The sequence below is a fragment of the Glycine max genome, chromosome 18 (assembly GCF_000004515.6).
Source record: "Glycine max cultivar Williams 82 chromosome 18, Glycine_max_v4.0, whole genome shotgun sequence".
In the NCBI taxonomy this organism is placed as follows: domain Eukaryota; kingdom Viridiplantae; phylum Streptophyta; class Magnoliopsida; order Fabales; family Fabaceae; genus Glycine; species Glycine max.
The window spans coordinates 9798101-9822472 of NC_038254.2; the positions used below are offsets into that span (position 1 = coordinate 9798101).

Genomic DNA, 24372 nt, shown 5'->3' on the forward strand with positions numbered 1-24372 from the left:
TGGAATTTTGTTCTTTAATACTGAATTACATGAAATTTTACCAAATCCGATGTATGAAATACCTATTATAAAAAGAGGAATAAATAAAATAAAATTTTATACTCAATTTCAAAGGAATGAATTTGCAACAAAACAAACAAATAGAATCTGAATTCTTATCTAAAAATGAAAATGAATTGAAAAATTTGATTTGAATTTCAAGATATTTTTTGTCCCCTAATTGAGATATCCTCTCTTTCACCCCAAAAGAAGAATGGTTGATTCATAAAAAAATTTGAAGCATGAAGTATAATAAAGTACAATTCTATAGATTTTTTGATTTTTAGAGGGGTATCCAGATTATTACTCGAAATTATGCATAATTTATGGTTGGCTTGATTGAAACAATAAAATAAAGTATTTAGACTCTATTTAGAAAAAAAACAATTTGTAATATATCTACTTTCACCACTTCTATTATATATATGTATATTTTACAGAAAACATTAAACAAGAAATCCAAAAAAGAAAGAAGCTATAACAAATATATATAATATTGCAATATTTGTTCTATATGTGTAAATCCAAATAATATTAAATAATTTTTACATTAGGTTTGGATTGGATGATTTAAGAAGAGAAATGAGAAAGAATGCATGACTAAATAATAAAGGAAAACAACTAATTCAAAGACATATCTTTAGAGAAGCTGATGGGGTTATAGATAGATTAGCTAAGTTAGTTAGCTTAGAAATTGTTGGTAGTGATAGAAATTTCAAACACATTTCCTATTCTCTCTCTCTTTTTTTTGTTAGCATACTGTTGTAGAATTGGATACTCGTATATTTTAATTGATGTATTACTTTTCCTATAAAGAAAACATTAATATAATTTTGTTAAAAAACAATGTAGTATTCCATAACTTTTAATTGAATATTTTAACGATTTAATTATATTAACGCTATGTTTGCTACAAGTGAAAATAGAAGATGAAAGTGAGGGGTGTAACGCAAAGAAATAAGTAGGAAGTCAGACTGTCATACATTCAATATGAGTGAAATGAGCGAATCAGTTCTCGAAAAAAGGAGGGCCCACACATTTTAATTGCACTCTAAATATAACATGAAATACAATGAAAGCCAACATGAATCTTGTGATTTCATCTGTTTTTAAAATTACCCTTTTATCTCCTGACATGAAATTGATTGATGTATCCTAACCAATGCCAATGAAAACCTGTTTTGCAGCCACCTTAGAAAATAAAAAATCAATTATGCTGCATGTATATTTAATTACGCTAAGTATAATCAAATATTCTTTCTTCCATATAATTGAATATGCTACTCAAAGCATGATTGAATACCTTTTTTTTCTCCTCTATAACACAACACCTATGGCATCTTGCAAGGACATACTCAATTATGCATGCATTTTCACATAACTGATTATATACATTCCTTTATTTAGAATCGAAGACTAGCATATAATCGTAAAAGTAAAAAAAATAAAAAAAATCTAAAAAGAATAAATACATAAATAAAATTGAAATTATAAAAGTACTTAAGTTTTATTTTTTATTTTATTATTTACTAAATCACCGTAATTCAAACTTTTTATTTATTTTCATGTTTTTTTATTTCTATCCAACAAATGCATTTTTCACTCTTATTATTCATTTTCATTGCTTTTTCATTCACATCAACCGAACACACAGGCACGGACTCCAAACACGTCTTATAGACTTAGAATTTTGCCCTAACCAGCCCGTTCAACAAACTATAGATGATGTCATTTTTCACGTTCTGGATTCTTCCGTATCTTTATCTTGCATTCCCCTTCGCTCCGTGGGCCCCACTTTCCGCCCTGGAAATATTATTACCTGTTTGGATGCACTTTCCCTTATAATTCACCGAATCACCCACTCACTCTTTCAAGTTGGCTCCACCATGCTCCGCGTTCAATGTACGCACACTTGCAGGTGTCTTATTCTTATCCGGAATAAGAACAGGATCCTCTTATCTTCTCAGTCAAAAGCACCTCCTGATTTTCCGCACGTCACCGCAAACCACTTAATCGCCTTCCACGTGTGCTCGCCAAGCCATCTCGGCCGTTCAAAAACTTGTGGCCCTCACACACTTGCACCGCCTCTCCCCACGCACTACTATATATATGAGTAAATCCTCTTTCACGTTCTTCAAACATATCATTCTTTGTTTGCTTCTCAAGTCTCTCGAAGCCTCTTTCTCTCTCTTCTAGGTTCGTTTCTCTCTCCTCCTCGTTCTTGTTTCTTCGGTGATTTTATGTGTGTGTTTGTGTATAACGGTGGTCGTGTGTTTTGAGTAGCTTGAAACACGTTTGACGAACGATGTTTTACTACGTTGTTGTGTCTTGTTTATTTTAAATCATAGTCTTGTAAGTTCGTAGATCGTGAATTTGCTTATGATTTATTTCTTAGATATAAAAAATTATGGGGTTTTGTTGGGGATTTTATCATGATAAAATAAAAGCTTTCTCTTTTCTTGAATGAAATTGGCTTTTTTTGTAACTTTTGTTCTGTTTTGTTATGATTTTTTGTTTAGCACCTTCCTATTGATTCCTGATTCCGGGAGTTTGATGATTGGCCTTCATTAGGTATTATAATTTGTGGATTTGATTATAAATATGATGAACTTAGATACCGTTTATATTCTTAGGTGCTTTTTTGGTACTGTTTTTTCAATCATAATTGGTGTTCACACACTGGTAATCTAGATAATTAGGGTTGCAAAATTAATTTTGATACCGAGTTGAAACTCTAATTCTGATCAGAGAACAATACTTGAAGAATTGTTTCTTAGTTTTGTTCATGTGTTTCAAGTTTGATGCATGATTCATTGGTTCCCCAATATGGTGGATGACTATAGCCAATTTATGAACTCTTGATTTCTTCTTGTATTGTAAAATTGACATGGAATTTTGGTGGTTTGTTCCTTTGCAGAAGCTATCTGTGTTTGGTGTTACTAAGTCTCCAACAAGCAAAGTACATGGTTGATTTGGAAATCCAGGTCCCCACCCCATTCGACCCGTTTGCCGAGGCGAGAGAATCGGATGCCCCCGGAGCAAAGGAGTATGTGCATATTCGAATTCAGCAGAGGAATGGGAAGAAGAGTCTGACCACAGTGCAAGGGCTGAAGAAGGAGTTCAGCTACGAGAAGATCCTCAAGGACCTCAAGAAGGAGTTCTGCTGCAACGGAACCGTGGTGCAGGACAAGGAGCTTGGCAAGATCATCCAACTCCAAGGCGACCAGCGTAAGAACGTCTCCCACTTCCTCGTTCAGGCTGGCCTTGTCAGGAAGGACCAGATCAAGATTCATGGTTTTTGACCAATTGGTCTTGTTTTTGTTAGTAGTAATTTCAAGTTGTTCTTGAGTTTGTGAGTTTTGAAAGTTTGGATTGTTTTTCTGTTTGATGAGTGGTGTTGCAATAAGTTTGGTTTGGTTTGGTTTGGTTTGGTTTTCCAATTTTTAATGATTGGATTTCATGGATGTTGTTAGTGAACTTGAATTGTTCCAAAGCAAGTTACAGTTAATAAATGATAATTCGGTTTTCAGAAGATGGTGGATTCTACAGTGTCTACAATGTTTTTTACTTTAGCTGATTTTGCTGCATAAGTTTCAAATTCAATTTCTCAATGGTTGGCATTGTGAGAGGCTAGAGTAGATAACCAATCAACCATCAAAACGGTAACTACAATAGAAAACAACTCACCGATCTTTTTTATGTTGTATCTGGGGTGAGTCCTGAAGTTTTGATTTTTCTGTTTGATGAATGGTGTTTGGAATTCGGTTTGGTTTGGTGTTCCAATTTTTAATGATTGGGTTTCATAGATGTTGAATACTGTATTAGATATTCTTGTATATATTTTTATTTTTGTATGCACATTCTTTTTATATAACAATTCACATTCTCATATGCATACCTTGAAAATACTTTGGAATTAAGATAAGGGGAATTTTAAATACTTCAAAAAAATGATAACTGGATTAGAGATGTGTTCGTTTTGGTTCTAAAGTTAACTTGAGGTAGAAGTTTATACTTTCTTTTTTGTATATATTGTAATTGTCTCTTGGCGTGAAAGTATAACAAAACCTTTTGAGTTATTTTTAAACCCACTGGTCATACTACAAAATTAGTTCGGTTATCTCGGCTAGTAGTTGACTAAAATATTTTATCACCTTCAAAATAAGTATTTTTTTTAACATTATACAATAGTAAACCGTCATGTATGCTAATATGATAGACTTTTATAATAATTATCCTACAAATTATATTAATAGATTTTGATTGGTTGATCATAATAACGACAATACGTACAAATTAAACTCATAAATTATTCCTTATTGTGTCCGCAAGTTGTTAACAATTTGTAGCAAATAAATATACTTTCGTGAGATTATCTAGTACAAATTCTTCCTGGCTCTTTTTATTTTAACTACGTCCTAATTAGGACTTCTGATTTATTTAGAAGGTATTTTTATAAATTTTGGAATTTTGATTTTTTTAAGGTATTTCTATAAATTTTGGTTACTATGAGATTATTTTTTAGTTTGATAATTTTTAATTTGAAATTCAAGTCATATTTAAAACTTATAATTTCTTTTCAAGAATATATTGTAGGATCAATCTCGTGCAGCTTGACGCCAACCAAGTTAACGAGTAATCACATAGTCCTTACATGACTCATGTCTGATGAAATAGCACGTATTGCAATTTGCAACCCCCATTAGTGTTAGAGAAGAAAATGTTCTCTGTATTTCATCATATTTTTTCCAACTAACTCGATGAAGATCAATTAAATTTGTCAGTTTGGTTGTAGGTTAGGATATACTTCTACTAAAAAAAAGTAATTATTATTTTTGTTTACATAGTCAAAGAAAAATCGAACACTCTTGTTCAATTAGGCAATAGTGTGCCAAATTTTTCAGTTTGGGGCTCTTTTACAAAGTATTTCCCAATCTAGGACTGTTTTTAAACTTATTCCCTAAGGTGTTGTTTTTTATGTAGATGTCATGCATGGCGCTACCATCACTAGCGCCTTCGAAGGGACGTGGCACATGGTGCTGGTGTCGCCATTCCCATCAGCGCCTCCCCTTTTGTTGACGTGGCTTTGGAAGCGCCAACAACAATGGCGAGTTGAGCATGGGCAGTTAAACGCAAAGCCCTAGGTTGCAGTGTTGGACAGGGGCAGCATTGCAGAGTGATCAGGGACGTGCCATTGGGGGTTGCGATTTACAAGAGGGAGGCGCCATTCGTTTCTGCGGCTTACGTAGGTGTAGTTTCCACGAGAATACCTGAAAACGTCACCCGCATTGGAGTTTTAGGGTGTTTAAATACCCCATCCCCTTCTTCATTTTTTTAGCGCTTTCCCTTTCAACTTGATTTTTGCTTTCGTTTTCGTGGCTTTGGAAATTTCTGTGGTATGAAGTATTTATTTTTTAAAAAATTAAATTAGCTTTTATGTTTGATAGGCTTGTTAATGTGTGTTTAAATGTCAAAAATAAAAGAAAAATTGTGTAAGAATGTTTATTTGAAGAAAATATTTTCAGTCAAAATAAAATATTTTAAATATGAAATTTGTATTATTTTTTTTAATTAAATTAGGTTGGTGTTGATGATTTATTAGTATGTTAAAAATTGATGAACGTTTGAACAAAAAAAATTTGTAGATCATATTTATTTGAAGTAAGTATTTTGAGTACGATTTTTTTTTAATATGAAGTTGTAGTATTTTTTTAATTAGATTAGGTTGGTTTGTTGGTGTGTTAAAAATTTATAAACGTTGAACTTGAAAGTGTTATTTGATGCTTTGTTTTTTCTCGTACTACAAATATTTTACTAGTAGTAATTTTGTAATTACCTTTTTCCATTTTAAAGTTATTAATGTTAAGATTAATTATTTATACTACTAACTTCATTCATGAATTATTTTATTTTGTGTTAAAAATGACTATCTTGAAATTGTTCATTTTTTTTTAAGTGTGTCCCATGAAATTAATTTGAAGTTAATTAAATTTTTTTAAAAGAGAAATTGAATGTGAAGTTCCAATAAAGGAACCTTTTGTGATTACATTTTATTAGTTTGGATTTAAAGTTTAATAAAATCGTTCGTGTTATTTAAGTGTGTTGATGTGAAATTTATTTAAAGTTAATAATTTTGATTACATCTTGATTAGTTTAAAATTACTACATTGAAATCGTTATTTTTTTTAAAGTGTCTTAATGTGAAATTGATTTGAAGTTAATTTTTTTTAAAATAAAGTTTTATTTTGAAGTTCCAGTAATGACTTTTTGTGATACCCATTTTATAATTTATTTGACGTGTTAAAATATTGTTTTTGTAGGTACACGATGAATTTGGTTATAACATATTACGATCTTCTTACCTCATGTTGTTTCATGAGATCCAATTTGCGACGAAAAACTCTAAGATCATCATTGCCAATATGTTGATTTCCACGTCGCAGCCACCTACAAAAATAATGAAATCATCATTGTCAACACGTTCCATCATTAATTATTTTCAATTCAAATCTAATTTTTTAAACGACAAACCTGTGTCCGAGTGATTTATTTTCTATTACGGGAGGCGTCCTCTTTGGAGCCAAAGTCGTGCATCGTTCCTATGCCCACATTTGGATTAAGATGCACATACCTCCGATTGATTTAACTTTGTAATCGATGGCGCTGCACATCTCTCTATGTAAATACGCAAGCACAACAGGTCCCACGCATACATGCTGCACTGTTCAAAGTCACGTAAAAATTATAGGTACCTTAAGGAAACTCTGCTACTGCTTTTGTTAACAAAGAGGACACCTCTTATGAATCGAATGATCCATGCACGGGTAAACCTTTGTAATTGTTCAACGTTACCGTCATCAATATTTATGTGAGAAAAATGGTGAGCCAGCCAACTTAATTTTACCACACTGCCTTCAAGTTCGCCTTCCTGTGGTCTGACTCCTAATAATTCTTCACATATATCGGTCCAATCAAGATTTGTTAAACCAATTAATGGTGTCCCGTCAATACGAAGACCTAATAAAACTGACACATCTTGAAGAGTAATGGTAGCCTCTCCGCATCTCAAGTGAAACGTGTGTGTTTCCGGCCTCCATCTTTCAATGAACACACTAATTAAGACCGCATTTATCTTTAGGTATCCCATCTTCATTATCCAATAAAACCCAGATTTTCGAAGCAGAGGAACAATTTCCTCTGGTATTTGTTCTTCACCTTGATACGTCGGGAGTGCTCGTCTGATGTGTAATTTTCAGTCTGGTTCCCCATTCTAAACATGTTTTGAAACATGCTTGGGTTGCATCCACAAAACGTCACCATCAATTGGACCAGACCTAGTTTGTATACTTGATGAGCATGACGATGAAGATGTCATTGATCCTGCAAAATAAAATATAATACAATAAAATGAATGATAAAATTTAAACCTACTCTCCAAATTAAATCACATCCAAACACAACTTTACATAAATAACAAATTATTTTTTAAAATTTTAATAACAAAATATATTATACAAATAACCTAATTCATATATATTCTACAAATAAATTAAATTACATACAAATATAAATTTAAATATATAACATAATTTTTATATTTGTAACAAAATTAAAACAATATATATATATATATACACACAAAATTAATAACTTAAAATACTTACGAGTAAAATAATTTAGCATACAAAATTAATTATTTAAATTACGTTAAACTATTCTAATTTAAACATACTATATGAAACTAATAATAACTAAAACTAACGTAATATAAATAATTTAATTGTTACCTAATTTAAAATTTATAATTTACAATGCCTAAAACTATTCCTAATTTATCATATCAAATATTTAAACTAAATGTAATGTATCATATAAAAGATTTAAACTAAACCTAATCTAAAATTAATAAGTTACGGAACCTAAAACTATTTTTAATCTACTATATAAATTTTTTTAACTAAACATAATCTACCATATAAAAATTTAAACTATTCCTAATTTATCATATCAAATATTTAAAGTAAATGTAATGTACCATATAAAAAATTTAAACTAAACCTAATCTAAAATTAATAAGTTCGAAACCTAAAACTATTTTTAATCTTCTATATAAATTTTTTTAACTAAACATAATCTACCATTTAAAAATTTAAATTATTTATAATTTATCATATCAAATATTTAAACTAAATGTAATGTACCATATAAAAAATTTAAACTAAACCTAATCTAAAATTAATAAGTTACGGAACCTAAAACTATTTTTAATCTACTATATAAATTTTTTTAACTAAACCTAATCTACCATATAAAAATTTAAACTATTCCTAATCTACCATATAACATTAATAACTTACATTATCTAAAACTATTCCTAATCTACCATATAAAAAATTTAAACTAAATCTAATCTACTATATAAAATTAAGAACTCAAACTAATAATATTAACAAATCAACTAAATCTAATATATCCTATAGTACAAATAATAACATACTAACTAAAATTATAACATATACATATAACACAAATAATATTAATATTTCAAATTACTACTTAAAATTTATAACTACCACCTAAACATACATAAGATATAACATATAAAACAAAATCTAACCTAAACATACGTAACATATAACACCTAATCTAAACACACCTAAAATTTATTATCAGTTAAAAAATACTTACCAAGAAATCCAAGTAACAACAATGAACCAAGGAAGCACTACGAACCAAACGAACCAAGCTTTCTGAATAAGAAGATGAGAGTGGAAGTATGAGGGGTGAGGAGTGACGGAGCATGGAGAGGAGAAGCAAATTTAAAGCAAATTTTTTTAAAGCAAATCGTTGGAGGGAATGGCACCTCCTTCATGCAACTCGCAATACCCAATGGCGCGTCCCTCACCCCTGACCTACTGCCCCTGCGTCGCTGCAACCCTGACCTGCTGCTCTCTGCAACGCTGCAACCCTAGGGCCTCGCATTTGACTGAGCCATGACCAACTCGCCATTAGTGTTGGCGTTTCCAACGCCACGTAGACAAAAGGCACAACGCTGGTGGGAATGGCGACACTAGCGCCACGTGGCACGTCCCTAGCGAAAGCGTCACTGGTGGTGGCGCCATACATGGAGGTTACGTCGAAAAGGAGCACCCCTCAGGAATATCTTTAGAAACAACCCCATTTGGGGAATAAGTTTTTAAAAGAACCCCAGTTTGGGGAATTTGCCAAATAGTGTAGTACTTGTTGATGTGAATAGAAGTTAATAGAAGTTAAGAAGTTAGTGGTAGTTTCTTGTAAATAGGAGTTATGTGAAGTAGTTATATGGAGTAGTTATGTGGAGTCATTTTAAATATATTGTAACTGCAGTAGTCTATATATTGTAACTTTGTAACTGCAGTAGTTGTATTTTTGAAGATTAAGAAAAAGAGCATTCTCTCTAAAACTTATATGTCATTGTTCTTTTTAACAATTGGTATCAGAGCTCCATTGTAGGGGCCTGATATTGAGTGCATGTGAGGAAAACAGTGAGTGTGTGAGGAAAACAGTGAGTGTGAGTCAAGAAAGAAACTGCAGTTTTTCTTTCTTTCGAGTAGAACAAGTTGAGAAGAATGGCAGAAGGTGGGAGTAGCAGTTTCGTGCAGCCTGCAATTCCAAGGTTTAATGGTCATTATGATCATTGGGCAATGTTGATGGAGAATTTTCTCCTCTCCAAAGAATATTGGGATCTCATTGAGAATGGGATATTGATGGTGGCAGATGGAATAGAGCCTACGGAGGCACAATGCAAATTGATCGAGGAGCAGAAGTTAAAGGACTTAAAGGTAAAGAATTACCTTTTCCAGGCAATAGATCGTGAAGTCCTTGAAACAATCCTCAAGAGGGACACGGCAAAAAATATATGGGATTCAATGAAGCAAAAATTCCAAGGTTCAACCAGGGTCAAAAGGGCTCAACTGCAAGCTTTACGCAAAGATTTTGAGATTCTTCAAATGAAGGAAGGAGAAACAGTGAATGCATATTTTTCTCGTACTTTAACCATAGCCAACAAAATGAAGGCTCATGGTGAAAGTATGAGTGAAACAGTCATTACTGCAAAGATTTTGAGATCAATGATCTCAAAATTTGATTATGTGGTATGCTCAATTGAAGAATCCAACAACTTAGACGTGATGACTATTGATGAGTTGCAAAGTAGTCTTCTTGTTCATGAGCAGAGGATGAGAAGTCGTGGAGAAGAAGAGCAGGTTCTGAAGATCTCCCATGAAGACAAAGCAAGTAGAGGTAGAGGTAGAGGTAATGGTTCATTCAGAGGAGGTCGAGGAAGGGGAAGACAATCATTCAATAAAGCTGTTATTGAATGTTTCAAATGTCACAAGTTAGGACACTATCAATATGAATGTCTTGATTGGGAGAAAAATGCCAATTATGTTGAATTAGAGAAGGAAAAAGATGAAGAATTGTTATTAATGTCTTATGTTGAATTGGAGCAAGACAAAATGGAAGAAATGTGGTTCCTTGACTCCGGTTGCAGCAATCATATGACTGGAAACAAGGAGTGGTTCTCAGAACTGGATGAAAGCTTTAGCCAAACTGTAAAACTTGGCAATAATACCAGAATGGCTGTTGTGGGAAAAGGTATCATTCGTATGCAAGTGAATGGATTTACTCAGGCAATTTCTGGTGTCTATTATGTTCCTGAACTTAAGAATAATCTATTGAGCATAGGGCAACTTCAAGAAAAAGGCTTAACTATTTTGATTCAACATGGGAAGTGTAGGGTATATCATTCTGAGAAAGGATTAATTATGCAGTCAGATATGAGTGGAAATAGAATGTTTTCTGTGTTGGCTACCATGATACCAAAAGCTTCCTCGTGTTTCCAAATTGTATCAGAAAATGAATCTCATCTTTGGCATTGCCGCTTTGGTCACTTAGGCTATAACGGATTGAGGACACTTTTTGATAAGAAGATGGTAATTGGGTTGCCTTCAGTCAAGATTCCAAAGAAGATATGCATAGAATGTTTAACTGGAAAGCAACACAGAAACTCTATGCCTAAGAAGAGTTTATGGAGAGCATCAAACAAGTTACAACTTGTGCATGCAGACATATGCGGGCCTATTAAACCAGAATCAAATAGCAACAAGAGGTACATCCTAAGTTTTATTGATGATTTCACTCATAAAACTTGGATTTATTTCTTACATGAAAAATCAGAAGCTTTTTCCATGTTTAGAAATTTTAAAGCTCATGTTGAAAAGGAGATTGGTGCATATATTGCTTCTTTGAGAACAGATAGAGGTGGTGAATTTACCTCAAATGAGTTTGTAGAATTTTGCAAAAATCAAGGCATTAGTAGACAATTGACTGCAGCCTATACTCCTCAACAAAACGGAGTTGCAAAGAGGAAAAATAGAACGATAATGAACATGGTGCGTTCTATGTTAGCGGAGAAGCAGGTTCCTAAAATGTTTTGGCCCGAAGCTGTAAAATGGAGTGTGCATATCCTCAATAGATGTCCTACTGTGGCTGTGCAGAACAAAACTCCAGAAGAGGCATGGAGCAATGTGAAGCCAATGGTTGATTATTTTCGAGTTTTTGGGTGTGTAGCTCATGCACATGTCCCAGACCAGAAAAGAAGTAAATTAGATGAAAAAAGTAAGAAGTGTGTTTTCTTGGGAGTAAGTGATGAATCAAAGGCATACAGATTATATGATACAGTTTCCAAGAAAATCATCATTAGCAAGGATGTGATTTTTCAAGAAGATGAATGCTGGAATTGGGGCAAAAGCAATGAAGAATGCAGATCAGATGTTGTAAAGTGGAACGATGATGGTGATGAGAATAACATGGAAGAAGGAATAGAAAACAATGAAGAAGAAGGTAACATTGAAGGAGAAGGCAGTGATGTTGATACAAGAAACTCAAGTGAAACTGGTGTTTCTTCTAGTGAATCATCTGAAAATGATTCACCAATTTTGAATGAAGGGAGGGTAAGAGGACCACCATCTTGGGCAATAGACTATGTAACAGGTGAAGGTTTGTCAGATGAAGATGGTCTGAATGCTATGATAATGCTCACTGAAGATGACCCACTTACATTTGAACAAACTGTCAAGAGTAAGAAGTGGAGGGATGCAATGATGGCAGAGATAGAGTCAATAGAAAAGAACAAGACTTGGGAGTTAACTATTCTACCGAAAGGGGTGAAGCCAATTGGAGTTAAGTGGGTTTTCAAAACCAAACTTAATGAGAAAGGAGAGGTAGACAAGTACAAAGCAAGGCTAGTGGCGAAGGGGTATGCACAACAATATGGAGTTAATTATACTGAAGTTTTTGCTCCAGTTGCTAGACTTGACACCATTCGATTAATACTTGCTTTGGCAGCACAAAACAATTGGGATGTTTTTCAACTAGATGTAAAGAGTGCATTTCTTCACGGTGAACTCAATGAAGAAATATTTGTGCAACAACCATTGGGATATGAGAAGAAAGGTGAAGAAGGCAAAGTTTACAAGCTAAGAAAGGCATTGTATGGCTTGAAGCAAGCACCAAGGGCGTGGTATAGCAAGATAGAGGCTTACTTTGTTCGAGAAGGCTTTGAAAGGTGTTTATGTGAACACACACTGTTCACAAAGTCGAAGGAAGTAGGTAAAATTTTAATAGTAAGTCTTTATGTTGATGATTTAATATATACTGGAAATGATAAAAGTATGTATGATGATTTTAAGAATTCCATGATGTTGGAATTTGACATGACTGATTTGGGGAGGATGAGATATTTTCTCGGGATTGAAGTAATACAAAGTTTAGATGGGATTTTTGTGTGTCAAAGAAAGTATGCTCATGAAATTCTAGGAAGGTTTGGAATGGATAAAAGCAATCCAGTGAAGAATCCTATTGTTCCAGGCACGAAATTGTCAAAGGATGAAGCAGGAACCAAAGTTGATGAAACTTTGTTCAAACAGGTGGTTGGCAGTCTGATGTACTTGACTGCAACTCGACCTGATTTGATGTATGGAGTGAGTCTTATTAGTAGATTCATGTCTTGCCCAACTGAATCTCATTGGCTTGCAGCAAAAAGAATATTAAGGTATTTGAAAGGTACAACTGAGCTTGGAATTTTCTACAAAAAGAATGGTTACACAAATTTGGTGGCTTACACCGACAGTGATTTTGCTGGTGATTTAGATGATCGTAGGAGCACTTCTGGCTTTGCATTCTTACTTGGTTCTGGAGCAGTTTCATGGTCTTCTAAAAAACAGCCTATAGTGACATTGTCTACTACTGAGGCTGAGTACATAGCTGCTGCGTTTTGTGCCAGTCAATGTATTTGGTTGAGAAGAGTTTTAGAGAAACTTGGTCATAAGGAGGAAAATAGTACTTTGATTCAATGTGACAATAATTCTACTATACAGCTATCAAAGAATTCTGTTTTTCATGGCAGAAGCAAACATATTGATATAAGGTTTCATTTTCTTAAAGATTTGACCAGAGACAAAATTGTGGAGTTGAGTTACTGTAATTCTCAAGAACAAGTTGCAGACATAATGACAAAACCTCTCAAGTTAGAACAATTCTTGAAATTACGGAGTATGCTGGGAATGGTTGATGCGTCAGTTATAAACTAAATGTTTGTTTTTCTTTTTAGTTTAAGGGAGAGAATGTTGATGTGAATAGAAGTTAATAAAAGTTAAGAAGTTAGTGGTAGTTTCTTGTAAATAGGAGTTATGTGAAGTAGTTATATGGAGTAGTTATGTGGAGTCATTTTAAATATATTGTAACTGCAGTAGTCTATATATTGTAACTTTGTAACTGCAGTAGTTGTATTTTTGAAGATTAAGAAAAAGAGCATTCTCTCTAAAATTTATATGTCATTGTTCTTTTTAACAGTACCACATTGAAGTATCACCATTGGAATAGTGTGACGTGCCAGCCAAATTTCAAGAACCATTTCATTTTTATTTTTTATTTTTGTCCAGGAATCATTAATTTCTTCTTATTTAGGCAATGTTGCTAACCAAGTGAAATAGGCTCAACTGTATAGTTTGCGACAATAAACGTTTGGGGCTGATTTTTATCTCAACTTGCATTGACCAACCCATGTTTACTTCACCTATTACTATAGCTCGAGTCTGATGTTTTTATTTCTTTCTATTTCTTAAAATACATTTCATGAAAAACTTAGTTAAAATATTTTTATATTTTAATATATTATGCTTTTGTTGCAATAAAATTTAATATAAAGGAGATAATATTTTCAAGTTGAAATAAAAACAAAATATTAATGACATGAAGATGTAAAATATTCGTGGACTCATTTGGTAAACTATATATATATATATATATATATATATATATAATCATTTAGTAGACTTTGATTTTAGAGTTGTACAAATGAAGTGAAGAGTTGCTTAAATAGCATAACATATAAAACAAGAGTAGTGTGTGGAGTAAAACTTTTGCAAATTATAGATGGGGTGGATGAATTAAATTAGATTCGCATACGATGCAAGGTTTTCCACTGAAGGGATGTTTTTCAAGCCCGTTGACATTTTATTGCTTCTTTAGTTCTTTTTTAATTCAGTTCGGGAATTACAGTTTGAGAAGATCATGAACCAAATTCATGATGTTTTAGATGAGAAAGAAACGTGAAATTCATGGCTGTCGTAATTGAGCTATAGATTAAATTTGATACGTGATAGGATTATGCTGCTTTTAATCCATTATAAATCATTCTAGATATGATTTGTAAACTAATTATTACAAAATTCAACAATGGTATAATATGTTATTGGATGATAGTATAATAACAACATTCATATTAATGCATTTTAGTTACATTGATTCAACTATTTGACTTTGTTTCTTTTACTTCTTTTTTTCATATAATTTGTGTGAAAAATTAGACTCGAAAAATTTTCAACCCCACCCATGACTAGAACAAAAGAATTCGAGTGATTTGAATTTGATTTAATCATGGAAAATAAATCTTATGAAGGCTGATAGACGTATTCTGCCATGCCCAACCTAGAATCATTTAAACCAAAACCCATTAAATAAAATGAAAATTCAAATTGAAGAGAGATACTGGTCCAAATTTTAAAACCTGAATTAAGAATAGAAATTTATAATTTAAAAGAACAATTCAGCTCAAACGTTCGATTATTTTTAAAATATGACTTTGAAATATTCCGTAAAGGAAAAGATATCTTCAATTAAATAAATTAAGAAAAAAAGGACAAAACTATCTAAATTGACAATTTGACATGGATGTACATGAAAAAAATTGTTTTCTTTCTTGCTGAATCACTACGGATTGAATAGGTATTGGTTATATTGGCCTACTGTTGTCTTTTCCAGGTTTATTGTCACTTAGATGTACTATGCATTATGCAAGCACAATCTCACTTACAATGTTTCATACAATGAAAATGAATGGCATTGACATTGCCAGAATCCAATCAACCAGTCTTGCTGTGGCATAAATGTGGTTGTCATCAGCTAACGTGGTTGAACTAAACAAGGTTTGGTTTGACCACCAAACCACTCTCCCTGTAGCATGTAAACCTTAAACAAATTTCAAGTGCAAAAACAAACTTGTATAATCTTATTGAGATATCACCTTTTTCTATGTGATTTTATATTTTAGTGTCCAAAACAAATTCAAAGAGGACTCAGAAATAGATTCTCAGTGAAAAGCTAAAAAGGAAACCAAAAATGAAACAAGAAAGTTGACTAACAGTCATGTGGAGCATAGTAACTCACATTCTAAACAGAAGCTTTACATGCCTATGAGTGGTACAAACTTTTTGGAAGTACTTCTCAGAGGTATAAACCTTTTCCCTAGGGGGGTCTTGGATGCCAGACACTCAGACTGGTTAGATGGTGTGATTTAGAATAACTTGCCTTGTTGTTGGTTTCCACTCTTCATCATCGCAGAGAATTCTTCATAGTTGATTCTACCATCCTGTGAAACCACAACATTGAGTATTTAACTATGGAACTAGAATAGAAACTTGTAGCAAATCACATAATACAAAATCGGCTTACATGATCTGTGTCCACTTCAGATATAATTGTATCAACTTCAGATATGATTTCCTTGATTGTGGCATCATCACCCATACCATATTCTTTCATGGCTGTTTCTAGTTCATCTCTTGTAATAAACCTGTAATGAAATCAAAGAAAACCAGAGAAGATATGTCATTGCTCCTGACTTCCCTATCCAAGTAATGCTATTTATCAATTGATGATTTTTTAAGTGCATGTTTGGTTTTATGTCGAGTTTTTGAGAATCACATTGAAAAACTAGTTAACTTGATTTTAGATAAATGTTCACAGGCTTGCTTGCACGTTGAGGAATTAATTTTAGGTCCATAATTGATTTTTGAGTTGAAACAATTTTAAGTATAATCAATTTTGAAAAATCAATTTCATTTAAAAAATCAATTTGCCGATGTTACCAAACCACACGCTTAATGATGTTACTCACCAGTGTTTTTTTATTATAAAAAACTCAAACAATATGCATGACACTAAGCATGACATTGACAAGGAACTTAAGACATCGAACTCAATAGTTTAACGATTCATATGAATGCAATAATGCAAAGTCGAATGCAATTGGAGGAAAAGACACAAGAAATCATGATGATGAAGGACTTACCCACTGTTGTCTTTATCAAAATATTGGAAGGCCTTGAAAAGTTGGTCATCTCTTTCTAATTTGTGTCTATGCATTGTAGCAGTGATGAATTCTATGTAGTCAATTGAGCCATTTCCATCTACATCAGCCTATAATTTTGAGCCGAGAAATATGAGTTTGGAAAACCTTATGCTTTGTTTGGGTGAAATAGAGAGAAAAGAAAGAAGAATGATAGAAATAGAGGAATAATAGAATAACAGAGATAAATTGTTTGGATAAATAGAAATAGGAAGGAAGCGGAAAAATTTATCTGTTTATTTGGATGGGTTAAAAAGAGAGTGGAAGGATGTAAATGAATTATATAAAAAAATTAATTTTAATATACTTGTTTTTTCTTAACATTATTTCTTATTTTTTTTTAAATTATACTATTTTAAAAAAAAATTAAACCATAAAAATGGAAGAGAGAGATCATTTTCCTCCCATTTCATTCCTTTTTTGGGGGGGTGTTTTATAGTGCATCTCACAGAAATAATTCCCCCCCTCCTTCCTAGTTCCTAGTTCCTATTTCCCCTCTCAAACAAACTGAAAATTTAATATTTCTACTTATCTCCCTCCTTATTTCCTCCCAATCCATTTTATTTCTCCCCAAACAAAATATATATAGAGGACAAAAGAACAGCTTACAGCTTCCATAAGCTGCTTCACTTCAGCCTCTGTAAGCTTTGAGCCAAGTCTATGCAATCCTGCCTTTAGTTCTTCATAGGTGATTGCACCACTCTTGTCAGTGTCCATGTTTGTAAACATTGCCTTCAAACCTTGGATCTCTTCTGCAGACATATTCTCAGCAATGACCTAAAAGAATGCTCAAAATCCAGTCAGTTTTTTGGATTGCAAGACCTAGATAAGCCTTCACTATAAAGTTACATAGATTGGTCTAATTCAGTCATAACAAGAACACTAGAATGAAATTTTCCACATCTCAATGTTGTAACTACCTTAATAGACATTTTAAAGAAGTCATGGTTTAAAATTAACCTTCGATAATTTTTAGAAATCCATAGACAGAGGTACCGAATATTCTATCTAGGGAAACAAGCATTAAAGAGCACTTTGGTATCTCTTCATGCAGATTGTGGATGGACCTACCTTCAAGGCAAGTTTCTTTAGCTTGTTCATTGCTCTAAATTGCTTCATTCTGGAAAGGACTGCACTGTCTATTGGCCTGTCTGAAGCATTTCCATCTTTAATCCATGGGTGCTCTAATCATTCATACAATATAAAAATCAGTTACAAGAGAGAATAAAATCCATGAACCAAGAAAATTCATAAGGATGCTCAACCCAGGTGATAAGTCGGATACAGTTGCAAAGAGAAGCATATGCTGATTACATCTTAACATTGTTATTATGTTCCCACAAGCATACGCACACATATTATCATTCATCAAACAAATACCCAATAAATAATTTACATCCTTCAAGATAACAGAAGGACTTGTACATTTGTGATAAACTGAGAATACAGTTTTGTAATGTAATATATCTTGTCCGACAAATCTCCAGTCTTAACAACTAGTATGTTCACTTGCAGGGTATGTTGTCATAGCTGTATAGATATAGAATAGTATACAGATATGAAAGTAGCCTTTGAAATCTACAAGCTATTGAGTTCAGTTTTTTCATGCATTACAATTAGCCATAATTATTTGTACTTATTACAATAGCTCATAAACTCTAATAATTTATCTTCTCAATCTTACACTACCAGTACAACATGAAATTGACCATGTTAGCATTTAGATACTATAGGGGTTCGGGACACAGTTTAATAAACTTTAAGTATTGAATAAGATTAAGGAGAAAACACATGAAAAGTTATATACCAAGAACTTGAGCAGAGGTAATGCGTTTCTTTGGATCCTGTATAAGCATCTTACGAACAAGATCCTTGGCATTGTTTGAAATGTTAGGCCATGGTTGACTTTCAAAATCAATGTGACCTTCCAATATGGCATCAAATATTCCCTTCTCAGTCTCTACAGAACATATTTGAAAAAACAAGTTAGACATGTCTAACAAGTAAAAGGGAATAGAAAACAAAAAGAAAATGTATGTTTTAAGTTTTTAGTATAAGTTGATAATTCCTCCATTCTATTAGAAGATCAAAGTCTCCGTGTTTACCGGCCCAAAATGGAGGGACTCCACTCAGTAAGATATACAATATGACTCCTGCACTCCATATATCTATTTCCTTCCCACATCTGCGCCGCAGAACTTCAGGAGCAACATAGTAAGCACTGCCAACTATATCCCGATATAACTTTCCTGGAAAGAATTAATCAGAGAAATTTAAGTACACATTCCAAAAGGAAGATGATCTTGCTTTTATTTTATTTCGATGAATCATCTGATTGAATGATAAGTAGTTTCCATAGATATTAAAGTGCACATATTATTGCCCATGAATGATGTGATTACAAATGTGTGTGCCTTTATGCATGTATGAAGCCCTTCAAAGCTAATGACGGAAGTAAAATTTATTAACAAGCAATAACTTTTTTTCCTAAAGTTTGACATAACATCTCAAATTGAGGAATGAATAAAACTTTCAGTCATTAACATTTCATCACTACTCAGAGTTCAGGACTTTCATGAAACACAAGAACTCAAGAAGTGTAATGAGCGAAGTAAATGAAATTGCTAGATTCTTGACCGCTGATCAAACATGTTAGCTCACTGCTTTTGAAGGCTGAATAATTAGGATGAACAGTGTAAGTGATTTTCTGTCTGTCAAACTTTATATTTCTTTATATGGGTTTGGAGGCTAGCAAAAGATATTCATGGGATTACAACAAACAAACAAAGAGTCACAAGGAGTTTTCAGAAACACAAATTAAGTGAAATATGAAATGAAAATCTCTGTCTGCAAATACAAAGTCTGCATGCTTGTAAATTTTGGGTATAAACAAAGTTATCTGATGGATCATGGACCAAACTGGATATCAAAGACACCACAAACAAGCATAGTGATGAAATGCTATAAACCAAATGCATAACTACATACAAATGGAGAAAAAAGAACAGCGATACGAAGCTTTAGTTAAATTAAACGATGGAAGTTAATTCCAACCTACATCTTTTAAGAAAATTGTTCTGTAAAGCAAATGCTATGGTTCTCAAACTTTCTAGCCCAGGTTTTGACAAAACAGGGCTGCCAACAGCAACGACAATAAAGATTCTTTGTACTAAGGCTCCCTCACCTACCCCCCTACCTATTAGTTGTTGTATGTAAAACACTGGAACCAATACAGCTAAAATTCTGATTTGAAAATTTCATGAATTTGCGAAAACACTTCTAAAAAGCATATTCCAAAGATAAAGTTTGAGATAGAAACGTTTAAAACTTCACTAAAACTTAGCAGCATATTCATTAATATTTCAATCCTAAAAAATAAAACTAGCATATTTCCAACAAAGACTCCATCTATTGGTTAAACTGGAATCCCACAACATTAAGATGCAGGAGGAATTAGAACTAATGACCATTGAATGAATCAAATTTTACCTTCTTCAATGAAGACCGACAGGCCAAAATCAGTTGCCTTGAGAAGTGCACTTTCATCCCTACTAGACAACAAGAAATTCTCTGGCTTCAGATCCCTATGCATCACACCCATGAAATGGCAGATATGAACAACATTTACAATTTGTCTGCATATTGAAGCAGCTGCCCTCTCACTGTAATGCCCCTTGGCAATAATCCTATCAAAAAGTTCCCCACCTGCACACAGCTCCATCACAACATGAACTGAGTTCCTATCCTCATAAGCCCCTTTGAACTCAACAATGTTGGGTTGACCACTCAAATGCTGCATAATCTGAATCTCCCTCTTTATGTCCTCCTTATCAGATTTCTTCACAAGTTTCCTCTTGGAAATGGACTTGCAGGCATACTGCAACCCAGTTGAATTCTCAGTGCAAAGATATGTCACCCCAAATTGCCCTCTACCCAATTCCTTCCCGAGTGTGTAGAACTGCTTCACATCCTCAAACTGCTTCCCAAGAATTGTGTCTTGCCTAACACTAACAACAGGTTTAGGACTAAGGGCCGGACCAGAAGGCTTCCATGGCATATTCTGAGGCACTGTCTGAGCAGTGGATGCAGCATGCTTTTCAGGTAAATGATAAGGTTGATTTGCAGGTGCTCTTGATTGGTTGACTAAAGGTTCATGAGTCTTCTGGTTGTGCACTCCACCAGTTCCACCATGTCTGTAACCATTGTGTTGTGGCTCTGAATCTTTACTTACACAACAACCCATGTCTCCAGATTCTCAAAAATCCAAGTATTGTGACAAAGAAACAAGAAAAAGAGCTGAATCTTTTTTTCGGTATCAGATATTCTCCACTAATTCAAACTGATTCAGTCTAAACATCAAACAGGTTGAACCCAGACGAGAATTCAAGGAAACTATAACGTCTTAAACCTTGGATCAGAAACCTGTAAGTAAATCATTCTGAAATTTTAAAAAATAATAATAATAACAAAACTTGCTAGGAACAAAATTAACCCTTACATGAGAATTATGGAAGAATATATCATATATGCAGAGGGAGTGAAAAGAGAGATACAAGACAAGTTTGATACTTTGATGAAGAAATGTACAAGGAATTATAAAAGTGGAGCCTTGAAAGAGGGTGAAAGAGAAAGAATGTATTAAAAAAATGGGATAAATGCTAGTTGTACATAAGGTGGAGTTCATTCACATAGTTTATATGCAAGGATGATTGTGGAAGATTAATGTTGGTAAATATAAAAGAAAAATAAACTGAATGATGACGTTTGAGATGATACCTATACCTATTTTGGAGAAACTTTATTGGTAAGATATATTAATGGAAAATAAATGTGACAAAAATTTTAGTGGAAATAAACAACAAAAAAGGTATATAATTGGTCAACTGTTTCATATATGTTAATGACCGAAAAGTTGGAAGTCTTTGGTTTCACAAGGAAGCCGCTGGTCACAAGAGAGATAGAGAAATTTCCTAGGCAGCTGCTAATGAGTGAATGAAAGACAGCATCATATTCAAATATTACCAACAGGGTTCAAGTATCTCTCATTGAATCAAAGATTAATTTTATTAAAAAAAATCAAATATATATTCTCTCAATAAATAAATTATTTTTCACATGTAAATATAATAACATCTTATGTTACTAGATCAACTTTATAAGTTTAGAAGTGATTAATCTTTGGTAATATGATGAATTAATATTTGAATTAATGTGAGAGATATTCATATTTAATGTTTGACTAATCTCAATTAGGATTGCTTCCAAAAGAATATATATATATATATATATATATATATATATATATATATATATATATATATATATATATATATATATATATATATATCAAACTAAAAAAAATAGAGATGCATCAATGACACACTATTCTCTTGCTTAACCCATGCAGCTAATTAATGCATAAAATACATTTAAACAAGAAAAACAATCAGAAAAAGTAGTAATAAGATTGTCATATTTTTCCAAGTTAGATCAGATCTTCACCCCCACTCATAATTAAGTTTGAGCAAAGAGAAAAACATGAACAATTTTAATAAAGAAATGATGAGCATTTAGATTTTAGCCTTTTCCATAAGCAAGGTTTTAATTTTGGGATCATTTGATTTTCATACTAAATTTTTGTACATATTGTATAAATCAAATAGTTATTTTTGTCATGGATGATTTTTTTATTAGTAGAAATCAAAGATAAGAGAGTTTACTGTTGCTTATGTACGCTACTTTTATTATCTGAGTTAGATCCCTTCCCCCTTATATCTATTGAATGATACCCTTTTCATTCTAAAATATATGATGTTTTAAAAAAAATATTTTAAAATATATTTCATTTTACAAAAATCAATGTTATATTAAATATATTTTACAAATACTATTCTTAATAAATATTTAATGAAAGTAACATATAAAAAGAGTAAATAAGTCATTAATTGAAAAGATAAAGAATATATTAAAAAGTTATTTTTTTTTTAAATTTAATAAATTAATTACATTTCTTAATACTTATGAAAAACTTTAAACCGTCGTATATTCTGGAACTGAAGAATAAATATAATGCCTATTAATTTAGGCTTAGCCCAACGGGAACAAACAGTCAGGCATTTAAAATTTGAGAAAATTTCTTTTCTATATATGATAAATTTGAGAAAAAGAAATTATTCAATGCCAGAGGGAATGGATCATGGATAAGGCATATATACCCTACATATTAATTATCACGCAAAATGTATTCAGCATAATATCAGTTAAACTTTCTCAATTTCAAAAAGTCGTGAGCAATTTTTTCCTACTTACCCAGTTTATAAAAGAAAATTATAAAATATCAATAAATAATTTTATTTGAGAATTCTGAGTACTCGTCGTAACTTGAACAAGTCAATTGTTTATGAGTGTAATTGATTCACTCAGAAACAAATCAAGATTTGCTTGATCATCGCCATGTCAGGGCACAGGGAAAAACATGTGACGGAGTGGTCAAAACAAAAATTGTTAAGATGAAGTTAAATTTGGATCATCAAACCGAAATGTGAAGTGTGCGTTCAGAGAGCCATAGGAATAGGATAAAAAATGTGGGACCCAAAGAGAAAGCGTGTACACGAGCACCTCGTTTGTTCAACAAGTGTTGTCTGTGCTCTTTAACATCAACAAACAACAATGGGCATTTACGCGCTTTTCGTTGGAATTTCATTCTTTTGTATTGAACTATACGCCGGCCATTTTTTGTTATTTTTCTCCTTAAATTTTGTGTTCAAATACCTGAAATAAACAATCACATTTTCTTTTGGGAAAACTGTACGTGCACCCGAGGCTTACATAGCATGTAAATAATTATAATTTGTTATTCAAAATAATACTTATTAATATAGAGGAGATATTACCTTGTGTTTTTGTTCTTCGTAAATTTTAGATGATTTTATCTTTATTCTTAATAATATTAAAATAACAACAATTAATAATAATTACATAGATTAAAACTAATCCATTAATCAAAATTAAGTAACCAATCTTCAATTTTATTAGAGAATTTTACCTTTAAACCATTTCTTTAATTTTAAAATTTTCTTTTAATTTACATTAACTTTCCACTATTTTATTATTGATTTTTTTAATTCTATCATTTTTTATTAGTTGTATTTAACTTCTATTTTTTTTATTTAAAGAATTTAGAGAGGCACGAAGTGTCTCTCTTTCCTTAATAATAATAATGGTTGTGAAGTCGAGAGAATAAACATCAAAGAAAGATCTAGTCTATCTTATTCGTCCGAGTCCGTTCAAGGGAGATATACACCGAAGAGATTTTACAACAATAGGTCATGAGTAATCACATAAGTGAATTGGACACTATACTTCAACCAAAAACTTTAAGACTTAGGTTTATGGGTTTTTTCGTCACTTATATGTGAGACTTCACCTTACATTTGTACTTCAATAATCTCTTCCTTATGTGTGAGTCTCTTCTACATGAGAGTTTCCCTTTGAACAAAAGTCATTTTCAATCCATGAGTATCCAATGGTGGTCCTTAGAGTTTGAGTGTGGTTGCACTAACTTGTCTAGCCATTGTTGTCAACATGCTCTAGTACTTTGCACT

At 32.5% G+C, this 24372-nt stretch overlaps 2 protein-coding genes across 5 annotated transcripts; one reads left to right on the forward strand and one right to left on the reverse strand.

Moving 5' to 3' along the window:
- The first annotated feature begins 2079 nt into the window (after positions 1-2079).
- Positions 2080-3571, forward strand: LOC100791423 (protein translation factor SUI1 homolog 2). 2 transcript variants are annotated; one of them, XM_006602139.4, is made up of 2 exons: positions 2080-2235; positions 2957-3571. In XM_006602139.4, exon 2 carries the CDS (start codon positions 3003-3005, stop codon positions 3339-3341), a length of 339 nt encoding a protein of 112 aa, XP_006602202.1. In that variant the 5' UTR covers positions 2080-2235; positions 2957-3002; the 3' UTR covers positions 3342-3571. The 2 variants fall into 2 exon arrangements, with proteins under 2 accessions (XP_006602202.1, XP_014626545.1); XM_014771059.3 differs by having other exon boundaries at positions 2177-2610.
- Positions 3572-15626: 12055 nt separating this feature from the next.
- LOC100798651 (calcium-dependent protein kinase 2) lies at positions 15627-21474 on the reverse strand. Of its 3 annotated transcripts, none has more exons than XM_014771090.3 (9): positions 21267-21474; positions 20258-21176; positions 18874-19017; positions 18576-18728; positions 17840-17952; positions 17378-17545; positions 16712-16839; positions 16093-16213; positions 15627-16009 (listed from the first exon to the last, which is right to left on the reverse strand). In XM_014771090.3, the coding sequence occupies exons 2-9, from the start codon at positions 21009-21011 to the stop codon at positions 15935-15937; spliced, it is 1656 nt and encodes a 551-aa protein (XP_014626576.1). In that variant the 5' UTR covers positions 21012-21176; positions 21267-21474; the 3' UTR covers positions 15627-15934. The 3 variants fall into 3 exon arrangements, with proteins under 3 accessions (XP_014626576.1, XP_014626574.1, XP_014626575.1); XM_014771088.3 differs by having other exon boundaries at positions 20258-21190; XM_014771089.3 differs by having other exon boundaries at positions 20258-21206.
- Positions 21475-24372: the final 2898 nt, after the last annotated feature.

Coding starts and splice junctions, on each gene's coding strand:
- LOC100791423 (XM_006602139.4), top strand. CDS start 3,003: ATGGTTGATTTGGAAATCCAGGTCCCCACCCCATTCGACCCGTTTGCC.
- LOC100798651 (XM_014771090.3), bottom strand. CDS start 21,011: ATGGGTTGTTGTGTAAGTAAAGATTCAGAGCCACAACACAATGGTTAC. Junction 16,840..17,377: donor TGAAGCAGCTTATGGAAGCT/GTAAGCTGTTCT, acceptor TCAAAATTATAG/GCTGATGTAGATGGAAATGG. Junction 16,010..16,092: donor CTGAAGTGGACACAGATCAT/GTAAGCCGATTT, acceptor GTGGTTTCACAG/GATGGTAGAATCAACTATGA.